Raw genomic sequence first — 16,914 nt, forward strand, 5'->3', positions numbered from 1 at the left:
CGGTAAGCCTGGAGGTTTATAACACAAAAAATTAGGTTTCGATACCTGCAGCGAGCATAGCGTAGATGGCCCATTCTGTAGCTTTGCGCTTAACAACAAACAAACGTTGTGTAATCTTGTGTTATTCAATAATTATTTCCAAATTAGTAATAACATCAGAAGCATATGTCTCTGCACGTGGATATTTTTGATGTTTCAATATTCGACACGAGAGACCGGTGCTACCCATGTAAAAGAGTATAGTATGATCAATGTGATTTGTACGGAGATCTAGTGGCTTCTCTTGTCAATAAGTCAAATATTTCGACGTTGCTATGGTGACTTCGAACTACCTTTATTAAAACGAATCCTTCCCTACTTTTAAAAACTCATCATCATTCCTGCTCTTGCTACCCTTGAAAGAAAAATATGCTAGGCCCAGCACAGTCGACTGGCTGAGCGCGGTATGGAACTTGAGGGTTCTAAACACTACCATGTCAGTCAGCATTGATTTTTGGGGTGGTGTTACATATACGCTCACATCTTGTACCTTTGGTGTATAACTTCGAATCTGAATTTGCGAACACTGCGAAAAGGGAATATAATTTCAAACAACTTTCCTATTCTTGATGAAACGAGAATCAACATATTCCTACAAAGCAGAAAACGAACACAGAGGGATGAAGATTAAAAGATAATATATAATCACATATGACGGTGAGTACTATTCCTTATTTTCACTCAACATTTGTTACTTCCGATAGATAGGCACTCTAATAGAAATTTATTTTGTAAAAACAGCAGTAAAATTATAGAAATATAAAACGGGATAATCACAGATGTTCGTTGCATGCATTTATTAGCATTTACAAAGTAGACGAAATGTTCCTTTCACCAACCGGAACTTTAAGACGGTTATAGGCTGAAAGTGTACAATACAGGGTTCGAAATCGCTATTAGCACAGCATCAATAAAATTATTTGCCTTACAAAATGGAAGATTATTCTTTTATAGAAGAAAGCTAAGGTACTTCATACGATAACTCCGTCAGGAGTGGTGTGTGTCTAATCACAGAAAAGATCTGGTGTGTGTCCATTCACAGAAAAGATCTGGTGTGTGTCCAATCACAGAAAGGATCAAGTGTGTGTCCAATCACAGAAAAGATCTGATGTCTGTCCAATCACAGAAAAGATCTGGTGTGTGTCCATTCACAGAAAAGATCTGGTGTGAGTCCATTCACAGAAAAGATCTGGTGTTGTCCAATCACAAAAAAGATCTGGTGTCTGCCCAATCACAGAAAATATTTGATGTCTGTCCAATCACAGAAAAGATTTCATATCTGTCCAGTCACAAAGAGATGTAATACACTCGTATAAAAGCAACTCTTACCGGAAACGTAAGTATTAATGGAATTACTGCCGAAGCAGTTAGAAGAAAGAAAAGGTAATTTATTGTCGTAATATAACTTTTCATCTTTGACAAACAATGTTGAAGTTTTGTATGATTAAGAACCAAAAAATATCTGCCTTTTCCTCCTTCTGATATATATGTACACACACACACACACACATATATATATATTGTTGAGGCTTATTACAGAAAAATAATTCACTTTTCTATTCAAAGTAATAGAGAGAATAATAACAATTGTTGTTCTTGAAATGTGTGTATGTGTCGAGGTAGTAATAAGTTCGACATAAACCTTTTATAGCCAAGTAGCTTTTAAACCTTATTTCTATGAGTATTCGGGATGAATCTTAGTTGAATGGACATCTGTCTGTTGTAGAAACACAAGTGTAGAGGACTTTTAATTGATTTTGGTTTTTGAATGTAGAGGTTAAATTTGTCCAATGCTCTTGTATTTGTGGTGAAAAGTTGTCGCATATTGGATTCCAGTTATGCTGGTTAGATGGTGCTTCTTGCGTCTATGTTCTTCTATAGTTAATCTTAGGAGGTACCTGTTGATATTGTCGATAACTTTTTTATTATTGTAGTTCTGGTGAAAGTAGTTTATTTAAGTATCAGAAAGATCGGGATGATGTTCGAATCTCTGCGGTGTAGTAGGAAGGTCAGATGATTATAGCAGTGTGCAACCTTGGTAAGGTTCTTATTGTAGCTATTGATCTTCTTCAGAGAACAGTGTGCAACTTTGGTAAGGTTCTTATTGTAGTTTTTGATCTTGATAGAACAGTGTGCAACCTTGGTAAGATTCTTATTGTAGATGTTGATCTTTTTGATAGAACAGTGTGCAACTTTGGTAAGGTTCTTATTGTAATTCAAATTCGGTGACGAGGAACCCACTTTGAGACTAATAATGGCTGGAGACGGCTTGAATGGTACCTGATGATGACAAAACCTTGTCGAAACGTTGTACATTTGCTGTTATGTTAAACTTATATTAAAGTTTTTCTTCATTACCCATTCAAGCCGTCTCCAACCATTATTATTGTAGTTGTTGATCTTCTTGATAGAATAGTGTGCAACCTTGATAAGATTCTTATTGTAGTTGTTGATCTTCTTGATAGAACAGTGTGCAACTTTGGTAAGGTTCTTATTGTAGCTGTTGATTTTCTTGATAGAACAGTGTGCAACTTTGGTAAGGTTCTTATTGTAGCTATTGATCTTCTTGATAGAACAGTGTGCAACTTTGGTAAGGTTCTTATTGTAGTTGTTGATCTTGATAGAACAGTGTGCAACCTTGGTAAGATTCTTATTGTAGTTGTTGATCTTCTTGATAAAACTGTGTGCAACCTTGGTAAGTTTTTATTGTAGTTGTTGATCTTATTAATAGAGACTGTTCAATAACAACTCTTTAGGGATTCTTTAATAGATTGTTTAGACAGAGTATTCGTGATGAAACTTAGTTGTCGTCCATTCAATTAAGTTTCATCGAAATAAACTATGGTTTATACTTTTTCAAACTATGAAAGAATATGCAAATCGAACGTTAAGTTAATTAGATTTGCTTGTACCATGAAGAAACGCAGAGTGCAAGTTAATTCTATCCAATGATCACATCAAGCACATTGTTTATACAAAAGTCGGTTGCGTTGTATAGGTTCCTCTCATTCTTTAGTTTACGTACACCTACTTGTGCGATGATCAAATCAATGTATTGATTTTCTTCCATAAATTAGTTCAGACATACACATGAATAACGGCCAAACCCATCATGTGCTTTCCCCCACTTTTTTTACAACTTTATTGTATGAGAGACAAGCTCGAGGTTTCGGATCTTTTCATGCAACACAAGAAATAAAACCATTTTCATAAAGGTTAAATTCACGGTGTAGGAGTTACTGAATCATCAATTTGTTTGTTTGTTTTGAAAATTCGCGCGTTTCTACACAAAGAGCTATCTGCGCTAGCTGTCTCTGATTTTGATGTCTGCTAGTCAACAGCACCTACTGCTAACTTTTGGACTATTCTAACCGATTAGGGGGATTTAATTACTCCTCATTTTTGTAGCAACATTCATAACATGTAGCGTGAGTGCATTGGTACGGCAAAGAGATACGATTCATGAACTATCAGGCAATAGGGAGAAAATGTAGCTATTTATACCAAGGTTAAAGGACGCACCAGTTCATCATACTTATGAAAATGTGAACACCATTTATGTATGTTCATATCCTCATAAATAAAATAAACTGGTACGTTGGTTTAACCTTAATCAGTTTGTACTGATGTTAAACCAACGTACCAGTTTATCTTATTCATGAGGACATGAACACAAGTTTCTCTCAAGGTTAAACCAACGTACCAGTTTATTCTATTTATTAGGACATGAACACAAGTTTCTCTCAAGGTTAAACCAACGTACCAGTTTATTCTATTTATTAGGACATGAACACAAGTTTGTCTCAAGGTTAAACCAACGTACCAGTTTATCTTATTCATGAGGATATGAACATCAGTTTGTACTGATGTTAAACCAACGTACCAGTTTGTCTTATTCATGAGAACATGAACACAAGTTTGTCTCAAGGTTAAACCAACGTACCAGTTTATCTTATTCATGAGGACATGAACACCAGTTTGTCTCAAGGTTAAACCAACGTACCAGTTTATCTTATTCATGAGGACATGAACACCAGTTTGTCTCAAGGTTAAACTACCAGTTTATCTTATTCATGAATAATGGTTTGTGCCAAGGTATAAAATATAAATTGTTGTCTTTTTCTCTACTTAACTGCTGTAAAATACGTTATTTGTCCCAGTAGTTATATATTTATTCAGTCAGTTTTTATTAAGCGACTACCAGATTAAAGCGGAAGAGATGATTTCAAACAATAAAACATGCACTTAAGAATATAGTGGATCTGAATATTGCAGTGTATTTTGTAAGAACGATATGTTACAAGAACTGTGATGTTTTTGGAACTACGTCCTCTATCGGCGATCGTGTTTACTCTGATAATAATTATTACCCAATATAGCCAGGCACCGGAACGCCCATTTTAATGAGTTTCTGAGAAAGACTCTGAGGTGAGTCGTTTTCCACACATTTCTCAATTATACTGGACATCTGTTTCCAATATAAATCTTCAAGCAAGACAAACGCACAGATGTACATAGGTACTTGCATGCCTTTAAGAATGTCAGAGAAGAGGAGAGCATGAACACTGGTTCTATTCCGCATGGCTCGTAGAAACAATGTTGTGAATTTAAACGTGAGATTTGTTGGTAGCAATTTATTTTTGTTGATCTGGTCATTGATTTACAGTTCAGTAGTTTCATTTCGTATAATTGTGGTCAGTGTGTTATTTTGATAGCAGTTAGAAAGGTCAGTATGTTATTTTAATAATAGTTAGAGATGTCAGTATATTATGTTTATAGTAGTTAGAGGTGTCCGTGTGTTATTATGATAGTAGTTAGAGGTGTCAGTGTGTTATTTTGATAGTATTTAGAGGTGTTCGTGTGTTATTATGATTGTAGTTAGAGGTGTCCGTGTGTTATTATGATAGTAGTTAGAGATGTCAGTGTGTTATTATGATAGTAGTTAGAGATGTCAGTGTGTTATTTTGATAGTAGTTAGAGTGGCAGTGTGTTATCTTGATAGTAGTTAGAGATATCAGTGTGTTATTTTGATAGTAGTTAGAGATGTCAGTGTGTTATCTTGATAGTAGTTAGAGATATCAGTGTGTTATTTTGATAGTAGTTAGAGATGTCAGTGTGTTATCTTGATAGTAGTTAGGGATATCAGTGTGTTATTTTGATAGTAGTTAGAGATGTCAGTATGTTATTTTGATAGCAACAAAACTCACCTTAGTTTTTTTATTCTTATAAAAGTTTAAATTTTCCATCGAATGAGAAACCAGCAGCATTCATAAATCTTGACGAAGGACTTTGTTTACACTCTCTGTATCATCCGTTTTGTGGAGAAACTTGTACATTTATGTTACTTGCAGGCTAAAATTTTTAGAGTTATTCTATGCCTTGGTGATTTGTAGATCTTGTTTGTAATAACATCCCGGATGAGATTTCCAGGTAAAATCGTCTGCCAACTTTGTCAATGACAGCGTGCTTATAGTAGAATAATGTTTAGTGATTCTACACCCTCGTACTGCAGTGCTGGTCTTTCCTTACCGATGCTATTTACTATGTTATAGATAGATTGTCATTGTTGAAATTGGTGAGTCCCGGGTTTTGCATCTCTTTACTACTTCCCTATACAAACATTCTTCCTCAAGAAGAGCTGTGACATACCATCCAGCCATAAAATCTAGCCGTTGCAACATTGCACTGACGAATGGTTAGGAATTCCTCGTGAGCTAAATATGTAGGAATAAAGACGTCTTTTGGCTCCACAGCTCACATCTGCAAAGACATGCCACTGCATTGTGAAATTAAATTAATCCACCCTGTACGAGTTAAAGGTCGAACATTGCTTTAAATCTTTGAGTTTTATTTAAAGAACCTAGCTTTATGAGATCATAAAAAATATCATTATTTATTTTTTCAAACAATTTACTGTTATAAAAGGGAAACAAACAATATAATAATAATTTACCTTTCAAAAAATCTAGTGTTTCGTTAGGGAAATAAAATATAAAATCATAATACACGCATCTTCAATAAACTTGGTGTTATATGAGATAAAAAAAGAAAACCATAAACTCGTGTATTTCTTGAAGTACTTGGCATTTTATGAGAAAACATAGCAACAATATTGTAATTATTTCGAATGAACTAATATATCTCTGAAATGGTTGAGCAGTTAAAAGGGGTTTTATAGATTAATAAGACGTATGTGTGTTTTGTTTTAGCACACTGCCACCACGAAGAAATCGACCCCCAAATTTCAACGTTGTAAGTTTGCAAATTTACCGTTGATCCACTGGGGCTACAATAATATAAATATTCACTTTTAATATTCTTTTATTTATTTTTTAAAGTTATTTTTTCGAGTAATCGTATCTTGTACACTGTACATCATATGCTTATTTGTTTGGTTTTTTAAACGCAAATCTGCGTTGTGCTCACGGCATGGATCGAGCTCCGAGTTTAACGGATAAAAGCTCAAAACTTTACCGTTAAGTAACCTAGAAGCTATTTCCTATGTTTACTTTAGTTAACAGAAGCACAGTCTTGATTTGGAGATATCAGTGGATTATAAAAGTCTCTTATCTTTTGCAGTACTTTTGAGCTTATTATTACTGAATGTATGAAGTGAACCCACGCACAAACATATTAATCATTGATTTTATTCTATCTTAACAGTAATCTCGTGGATTTTTTCCCTATAGCTGCAGACTTATTGTTGTAAGATCTGGAAATGTATCTTACCAGCCCAAATGACTGTTTTTGGGTCAGCTTTATTGGATGAAATGAAACGTCAACCTATACTTCTGGTAATATTTGACATCAATCCTTTCCAAGTCTAACATTTCAACAAACATTATACGGCTTGCCATGTTTCTGGTTTATAGTTTTTTTAAAGATGTATCAGTAACTGTAACGTAGATTTTGCATAGCTTAAATTTTCAAAACACCACGGCTACAATTACATATGGTGAACATTATAATCTTAAAAGACAATTTTATCAATTTTTCAAACCTGATAATGTTGCAAATTATAACTATTTACCGAGTGTCTTTCCATTTTTACTTTGTCAAGTGTAATTTTTTGGTTCGCGGAAAACGTTGAGTAGAGGGCGCTGTATACGAGTGACCGCCAAATCTGACTATTCAATCAGACAAGAGTAATCTAAGTGTTGTCGTAAGCGATGTTGACTAGTTGCCTTCTCTGTAAGCAATCAGTCCAAAAGTATGGATAGCTATAGGCAGATAGCCATTCTGTAACTTTACGCGAAGTTTCTAAAGAATATATATAAAAAAATCCATTTTAACAATTTTTAATACATTTTATTGTATCTAAATCTTTAGACAAAATGACTGGATTTTAGATATGACGTATTAAAATTCATATTTTTAGACTTTAGAATATGCGACACCTGATCATTTAATAACCTTGGCATGTAAAGTTAAAACTCATAAAGAAATAAATTTTAGATATATAAATAGTTGTTGCATTTCCTTGCTTTTTAGTCAATATACAACAATACTTTTAAATATTTGTACGTTAATTAAAGAATGATGCATTTTCATTGTTTAAGCGCGAGGATGAATGCCACTTTCTCGTGCTAGTGTAAGTTCTACCCGGATGTCATTAAACAGAACAGCAAGTTAATATATCTATACAGAAAAGATGAAGGAGAAGATTGTTTAAGTAGTATACTCTTAAGCTAAGCATTTCGACACTACATAATCGTAAGGGTAGAACCATAGCATGTAATTATATTTAAAACAACAACAGCAAAAAAAAAAAACTATATTATAAACCAACCCTTATTCAAACATAATAAAACTGAAAATATGCCTGTTTTTAATTAATGTGTATATATATCCATGTTTAGATGGATAATCTATATATCTCACATAAAATGAGCTACGGTTATTTTCTCAAGTGAAATTTAACAGAAAGTTTAAGATGTAAGACTAAACAGATTTGGGATAATTATGAATCACGACTTTTTTTGACTCCATGTCTACAGTAATTATCAACTTTAGTGGAGTAAAAATAAGAATTTGTAGCTTGAGAAAATAATGTAGACACTATTTCCAGCTTTGTTTGTTTGTTTGCTTTTTTTAGAGTCCCTAGTTGTAGGCTTGAAAATATAATTTTTGTATTTTGATTCAACTTGTTTCTGTACATTTTTGACGATCCCTATTCCCCTATTTTTTACTAATCTTGTTTACATATCAGTGAAACTGAAAAATATATGAAGATGCAATCGTACGTAGTTTGTAGAGATTCAGAGAATTATCCAAATGATGTCAAACATTAACTGATCTTTTATTTCTTTCAGACATACTTTGTGACGAAATTTTATTGAAGTGTTACTGAGCTTTTCATCAAGGAAGTCCATTCAACGAAACACACCAAAAATAGTGAATAGAAACCAACAGAAGTAAATGAAAGTGTCGTTAATGCAAAATCTTTTTATTTTCGAGGCACTTAATTAAATTTTGAGGCATTTTTAAAACAGATTTGAAATCTTCATAGTTTTTGCTGACATCAAGTTGCAAAAGAGGTAAACTTTTTTGTTGACGTTGAAATACCAAACTACTGAAATTTGTAAACAATTTGAATGTGTTACAAACAGAGACTTTTATAATGTTAGACAGATATCATAAAAATCAGTTTGAATATCAAGTATATTTCATTAACTTAGTAACAATGATTTTCTTAGTGAGTGTAGATGCGTCACCATTCAACAGAATGAGAAAACAGTGTGAAGATATCAGAGTCCCCATGTGTAAGGACATTGGCTACAATGTTACGTCTATGCCCAATCAGTTTTATCATCAAACGCAAAAGGAAGCAGGGTTGGAAGTCCACCAGTTCTGGCCATTGGTTGAGATTCAGTGTTCAAAGGACTTACGGTTCTTTCTATGTTCTATATATATACCAATCTGTATGCCAGATTATGAGGGATCTATTCCAGCATGCCGTTCTGTTTGTGAAAGAGCGCAGCTTGGATGTGCTCCCATTATGAAACAGTATGGGTTTGCTTGGCCAGAGAGAATGAACTGTGGGAATCTACCTGAATATGGAAATTCCGGTCACGTATGTATGGACGAGCTCGAGGGTGGTGGTGGTAGCTCCAAATATTCAATGTCAAATACTAGTAAAACTGTCCCTTCTCACATCGGTAAGGACATGTTAGGGAGAGAAACAAGGCCAACAAACAAACATCCAGATGTAATGAAAACATCAATATCCAACAATTCAAGACCATCTGTGACCTTTGACTCTGACTGTGTGTGCCAGTGCCGATATCCAATGATTTCCCTCAAAGAATACAAAAAGAAAGAATATTACAATAAAGTTGAAAGCGGTGGGGTTCTTAACTGTGCTTTGTCGTGTCATGGTTTATTTCACACAAAGAGTGAGCATGTATTTGCAACAATATGGTTAAGTGTATGGGGAATTTTGTGTTGTCTATCCACTACACTGACAGTAACAACATTCATGATTGATAAGGAGCGGTTCCGATATCCAGAGCGTCCAATCATCTTCTTGTCAGGCTGTTATTTCATGACATCCATTGGCTACTTAATTAGAATAGGAGTGGGGCATGAGGCCATAGCATGTGATGAATACATTATTCGATATCAAAGTTCAGAGCGATCTGCCATGTGCATTGTTGTCTTTCTACTCATTTACTTCTTTGGAATGGCCAGTTCCCTCTGGTGGGTAATGTTGACTCTGACGTGGCTTCTGGCAGCGGGAATGAAGTGGGGGAATGAAGCCATCGCTGGATGCTCACTTTACTTTCATTTAGTAGCTTGGGCAATTCCCGCCATGAAAACGATCGCCATTTTGTCTGTGGATGGAATTGATGGTGACCCAGTAGCTGGAATCTGTTATGTCGGAAACCAAAACGTTGCTCTTTTAAGAAGATTTGTTTTGATTCCACTATGTGTTTATCTTATGGTGGGCACGTCTTTCCTTCTAGGCGGATTTATTGAACTCTTTCGCATCAGGAGCATCATTAGACAGCAAGAGAGAGACAGTGTTGACAAACTGGAAAAACTGATGGTTCGGATTGGCATATTTTCTGTTTTGTACACTGTTCCCGCCACTTCAATTATTGGCTGCTACATCTACGAGCATGTATCTAGGGATACGTGGGAGCGTAGCACAAACTGTCCCTGCAGTGGGCCAGACCTGAAACCAGATTATTCTGTGTTTATGCTCAAGTACTTCATGTTTCTCATTGTTGGTATCACATCTGGATTCTGGATATGGTCCGAAAAAACCCTGGAATCTTGGAAAAAGTTTTTTGCTAGATTGTGCAGGCTAAAGACTCGTCCAAACCATTGGATTCAAGAAGATGTTAAAGTGACTTATAAAACTCCTTGTCAGACTACCTCCAAAAGAAAGTAGTTACCTTCGGAGAACACTTGATAATTAACTGTTACCATGATCGACATGTTTTCGTAAGTTCATCAACTATATGAGTTTTTAAGTGTCAGCTAGATGTAGGAGATTAATTAATACATCAATTACAGAGTTCCTTAATGAAGATTGCTATACAGTGATTAACATATACAAACACAAATATATATATATATAAACGCAGAGAATATGCAAGACAAAGTTTAAAAAAGAAAACACTATGTACACTGGTAATAAAATCTAGGAAAACTTTAATTTCACACAAAGTTTCGGGCTTAAGCCCTTTTTCAGGTGATGTCTGTTAAAGTCGTATATACAGTAGACATTCGAATGTGTTCTGTATATGACTTTAACAAACATCACCTGAGGAAGGGTTTAGGCCCGAAACGTTGGGTCAGATTAAAGTTTTCCTAGATTTTATTACCAGTGTATCTAGTGTTTTTTTTTCTTTTTTAAACAGTGACTAATGTCGTATAAACGTAATCTAAATCAAGAATCCACCAATTCTAAGACTGTGACGAACAAGAAAAAATACAGGAATCGTAACTTCTAATGATTTTAGTAATCTATACGTGTATTTAATTCCTGTCGGTTCTCTTCAATCAAAGGACAATCTAACTATTGCTTATCTCAAGAGACTTTGACCAAATTAATCTGGAAATTACTAGGAATCCAAACTTTCCATCGAAAACATAGAGCAAGATTTTTAATGACAAGATCAAACTACTTTTCTAGTTCTACAACTGTAAGAAGTTTATTGTAGTTTATGGTTCTTTCAAAGTAATTCGAATTACGTCGAAAAGGAAAAATCAGTTATATTTTAAGTGGTTTTATCAATTCCATCATTTCAACTTTATTCAACTATAAGTGATACCCACACTGGTATATATATAAAACAAGACAATCTAGGATGTGAACTTAAACTTCGTGGTCGTATAGAAACTAATGTGGAAAATAAATTTCAATCTAATCTGTGGTTAAATAGTTTTAATCATGCATGTTCTTAGCTTGTTATAGACCTAAGAGAATTGACGAAAATATCATTACTCAATCCTGTATCAGTGAAATTGTCATGTTATTAGTCTTGTTAACTGATATGAGCTAAATGTTTTCATCTTACAGCAGAAACTATAGTGATATAATGTACTTAAATGTAATAAAACTGATAAAGAAGTTAACGAAGAATATGGAAAAGGGCGACATTTCAGTGTACTTACTCGGATCTTTATCAGTTCATGTTATCAAAATGTTCTTCTGCTCCAAGTTTACTATAATTTGCTCATTTTATACTCAAACGACACTTCCTTACTTCTCCACGAAACGTGTAAGTTTGTTTGTTTGAAGTTAAGCACGAAGCTACACAATGGACTATCTGTGCTCTGCCCATCAAGGGTATCGAAACCCGGTTTCTAGCGTTGTTGTAAGTCGGCAGGCATACCACTGTGTCACTGGGGGGCGGGGGAGGTGCGAAAAGTGCAAGAATTTTAGCGTTAACGTAATCTATTCCTTGGTATGTTGTTTGTTGAGTTAAAACAACAACAAGAACAACAAAAAGCTGGTAAAACTTTTGATATGATAATTTATTTGATTAGAAGTTACTAGATACAAATCATGTGAACACGTTACTGTGGATTTAACTTGTTGATGGTATCTTTCAAATGTTCCAACAATTCTTTTTTAGCATTAATATTTACTTTTCACGAAAAAGATTTTGCATTGTATTTAAATGCAGTTGAAGATTTATTCATTTTGGTTATTTTTCATTAAAAAAAGTTATGAGTATTGTATAACAACAATCACGTTTACTAACTATTTGGTCCCCTAGTTGGACAGCGGTAAGTTTATGGACTTACAATACTAAAATACGGGTTCGACTCCCTGCAGTGGGCACAACAGATAGTCCAATATGGCTTTGATCTAAAAACAACTTACGTATTTGAATTTCAATAACAAATGACTTTTTTTAATATTTAAATAAATTGATTTTGTCTAAGCTGTATTTTGATATAGACAGTAGTAACCTATAAGTTTTTTTTTATTATCACATATAGCTAATAATGCTGATATACTTTAATATAAGCTAAGTTAAACATTTGATGTAAATTAAATTGCAAAGAAGGAGTTTAATTTGTTTCACACATTAGTTTTCTAAATGTACATATATAAATAAGTGAAACGGCGTTGTTGGGAATAGCCGACAGTATTTTATCATAAGCATTAGAGTAGTAACGTTAAATGTATGAAACAAAGTTATCCTTTTGTTATAGAATACTCAAGAGTAATTCGATGTTCTTCGATCCCTGTACGTAGTGATGAGATTAGAGAGTTTTGGATATGTCAAATAAAAAACACATTGTTTTAAGTTCGTTGAGATCCGAGTTCTTATACACGCAAATTCTACTGATAATCACAGACAACCCTTTAGAGAAATACGATCTGTTTACAAATACTGAAACGAGGGCACGAGAAAAAGAAAAGCACGTGCTCTTGTGGAAACTGAGGTCAGAGGTGAGGGAGAATTGAAACTCCATATTTCTGTACACGAGACAGATTCTTTAGCCTTTTAAGTTATTACGTCTCGAATGTCTGAAAGGTTGTTTACTGAGCTATTGCCATTATGTTTAGTGCTGTTCGTGTTTTTAGAAACACGTACTTTTTTAGAGTGAATGATGTACAACATTTTAAAAAGGCGACACCCCTTCCACTGATCTTACTGCAAAATGATTTTGTTATGGTTACTTTGGGTGTAATAATGCTAAATTCCTGCCTGACCTTGTGGTTTTGTATGTGTATGACTCACTTAGGCTTTATACTCTGTATGATCCACTTGAGCTTCATACTCTATATGACCTATTTTGGTTTCATACTGTGTTTGACCCATTTGGGCTTATATTGTGTATGGCTCACTTGGGTTTATACTGTGTATGACTTATTTGAGCTTTGTACTCTGTATGACCCACTTCGGTTTCATACATTTGGGTTTTTTGTTACCAACTTCAAACACCCAGCTCTTGATGTTCTTCCACAGTGTTTTACGTGATTACTCAATTGACGATCATTGGCCGCAGAAATGTCTTACGGGCCGAAATTGAAAGGTCACGGGTCAAAGTAGGAAGCGGGTATAACTCAAAAAACTGCTCTTCATATCAGCCTTATTGTGGCTGTTAGAAAAGAAACTTCATCGGAGTTTATGGATTATTGCAATAGTGGCGGCCATTGTTTTCATTGCATTCCTCCACAGAGAGTGCTAGAGCACTGTCTAAGATATATATAACCCATGTGTGTGCCCCACACTATGTGTATGTTGTGTTCTAAAAAAATGTAATGGGTTTGTTTTGTTATAGCAAAGCCACATAGAGCCATCTGCTGTGTATATCGAGGGAATTCGAACCCCTGATTTTAACATTGTAAATCCGAAGATTTATTGCTGTCCCACCAGGGGGGCGAAAATGTAATACGTTTTTTTTCTTATTTGGTGTAAGAACGTGACGCTGTATATGAATGTAGTTAACGTTAACTTACGTCAAAGATAATAAATGCTCAGTTACATCAATATTGGGGTGGAGGGGTTGCCGACCTCATCATTAACACGCTCCTTGTTCCAAACTATCATCCCACAAAGTTTGGTTGAGATTGGCCAAGCGACCTAAAAGTAGTTAGATAAGGGACAAACAGACAGACACACAGATTTTTGTGCTTTGTATATATAGATTTTAATTAAACAGTTTTCATCTTTAGACTTGTGATTGTAGAACTATTAAAACTACTAGAATGAATCCAGATAGACTGGATAATTGCTAAGATACTCTACCATTTACCATGAGAGGCCTAAACAAGTTTTAAATATATTAATAAACAATTGATTGTCTGTTTGAAGATTCTTCGCGCAAAGCAACTAATCAACAGCACTTACCAGTTTTTTGGCTACTCATGCCTTATCGAATACTTATCGAATTTCAATTTTACTTTTACAACCCACCCACAGACTCAGATTTCGTGGTCTGATTTGGCGGAAGCAAGACACGAATCATGGATTGGCGGATCCACAGTCTGGATCTCTATCGAAGGGCAATTTCATAACCCACCAACGGCTCGAAAGTGTGGAGCGTGTTTTTTCGGAAAAAAAACGCGAACCATGGACTCTTGGATCCATAGTCCAGGTAAGCGAACCACTTGGCCACGCATAGCCGTTTAAATGGAACTTTAAATTTTCATAACATATTTATCTTCAATAAGGAGGTTTCTGTCTAGTTAGGTACGTTATAAAGCTTAGTTTAAAAAAACAAACAAACAGTACTTTCAAAGGTTCCGAAGCAAACTGATAGATTAAGCTTTTCCCTCAAGAAGAGAAAAGTCGTTTCGTAATTGGCGAGAATAAATTACTTCAGAGACGCATAAAGTAGACAGCGAATTAATGTAACTTCTAGTACCTTTACGTCGTCAAACACTAATAAAAAGCAACTGAAAGAAAGGTAATTAAATAAGGGAACATTACATGCCCAACTTATTCAAAAAATATAGGTTTCATTCTGCCATTCTGGGAATTCTTTTTATACTTCAATCTGCCACTGAAACAAAAATCTCAGGAAAAAAGATTGTGATTGTGTTAAAGACTTACTGAAAACATGATTAATTGTTGGTACTTTGTGCCAAAATAATACCTTTAGACAGTCAGCAAAATCTTGTTTATATCATAGTATATGAATATATCATATCAATGTTTTTAGCCAAAGCTAGGCTTAGTTTGATCTATAAAAAATATCCGAAAACCTACAAACATGTGTATTAAGCCCCTGCACAACGATTCTCTGTAATATGATACAAATATAAATCACCAACAATCGATACCCATGAGAATACCCGTATGCTTGGTTGTTACGAAATTTCTTGACATTTTTTTTTAGTAAGGCCATTTTTTTACGTATAGTATAGGGTTCAGTCTTTTTATCAAAAGGATGAACCTTTTTTTTTACGAATTTTAACTAAGTTGTGTACGTTTACGAGCACTTTTTATCAAAATGATAACTTTTTTTTTACATTAGAGTCTTTTGACTTTCAGTTAGCATTGTGCCAACTAATCGTGTATTTTTCCTTTGCGTTTTAGTCCCTCGGTGAGTCAGCGATAAGTTTACGGACTTACAACGCTACAATCCGGGGTTCGATTTCAGAGGTAGATAGAGAGCACAAATCACCAATTGTGTAGTTTTACATTAAAAACAAACAATCAGTATTTTGCACTTGAAATATAAGTTTTGTTTTCGCGTTGCATTCTGTATTGCCCAGCTATCAACTATATGTACACAGAATGTTTAAGTCTGAAGAAGTGTATCACCTTAATTATCCTTTGAAATAATTTCACAAATAGTTACAATCTCCTTTCTACTCACAGGTGCGTATTCACATGTTTGAAGGGAAGAAACAACGGTTTCTTACTTCTGGTGCACACAAAATACAATATTTCTTACTTTGGATGCACACACACACACACACACACAATACAAAAAGCCCTGAAACAAGTGCAATGCGGCGTCAGTATTATCGAATATTCTAAACTCAAGGATAGCGTAATTATATTGTTGTAATTTTTTATTTTTAACAGTGTTAAGTTCTGTTAGATTAGTGTTACCGTTTTTTCGTTCTTAGTATTTATTATAACTGATAAAGAACCAGAGAAACTATCCGTAAAGTCGTTTAGAACCGTAATTTCTAATCTAATATTGTAGATATATCATTGGAGGCAGTTTTGATTCCGAGTTACACATACTTACTTCTTTTAGCTTTCCAGAAAATGCTGGCGGTGCTCGTTCTTACTGGACGATGAGATTCAAAACGACACCGTTAATAAAGTATATAATTTTAAAGAGATAGACTAGAGGGAAGATAACTAGACAACAACACTTGCCGCTACCTGTACATAATTTTAAACTGATAGACTAGAGGGAAGATAACTAGACAACAACACTTGCCGCTACCTGTACATAATTTTAAACTGATAGACTAGAGGGAAGATAACTAGACAACAACACTTGCCGCTACCTGTACATAATTTTAAAGAGATAGACTAGAGGGAAGATAACTAGACAACAACACTTGCCGCTACCTGTACATAATTTTAAAGAGATAGACTAGAGGGAAGATAACTAGTCAACAAAACTTGCCGCTACCTATTTGGACACTCTAATCGAATAGTTCAGTATACCCTACTCATTATTTATAATGCACCCACGGCCTCAAACTGCGGAGCGCGTTTTTGCGACAGTGCTACGCAAATGATAGAACCTCAAATTCACAATCCGGAGCGCTATCCACTCATCCACACTGAGTATGCAGGCCCAGTATGACCAGGTGGTTCATGCGATCAACTCGCAATATGAGGGTCGCGGGTTCGACTCCCCTGTCACACCAAACATGCTCGCCATTTCAGCCGTGGGGGCGTTATAATGTGACGGTCAAGCCCAAGAGTTGAC

General features: G+C 34.9%; 1 protein-coding gene across 1 annotated transcript; it reads left to right on the forward strand.

The window, feature by feature from the left end:
• Positions 1–564: 564 nt before the first annotated feature.
• LOC106463716 (frizzled-5-like) lies at positions 565–10,435 on the forward strand. Its single transcript, XM_022391295.1, has 2 exons — positions 565–696; positions 8,352–10,435. The coding sequence occupies exon 2, from the start codon at positions 8,660–8,662 to the stop codon at positions 10,433–10,435; it is 1,776 nt and encodes a 591-aa protein (XP_022247003.1). The 5' UTR covers positions 565–696; positions 8,352–8,659.
• Positions 10,436–16,914: the final 6,479 nt, after the last annotated feature.

The sequence above is a fragment of the Limulus polyphemus genome, unplaced genomic scaffold (assembly GCF_000517525.1).
Source record: "Limulus polyphemus unplaced genomic scaffold, Limulus_polyphemus-2.1.2 Scaffold1468, whole genome shotgun sequence".
NCBI classification, from domain to species: domain Eukaryota; kingdom Metazoa; phylum Arthropoda; class Merostomata; order Xiphosura; family Limulidae; genus Limulus; species Limulus polyphemus.

Coding starts and splice junctions, on each gene's coding strand:
- LOC106463716 (XM_022391295.1), top strand. CDS start 8,660: ATGTTAGACAGATATCATAAAAATCAGTTTGAATATCAAGTATATTTC.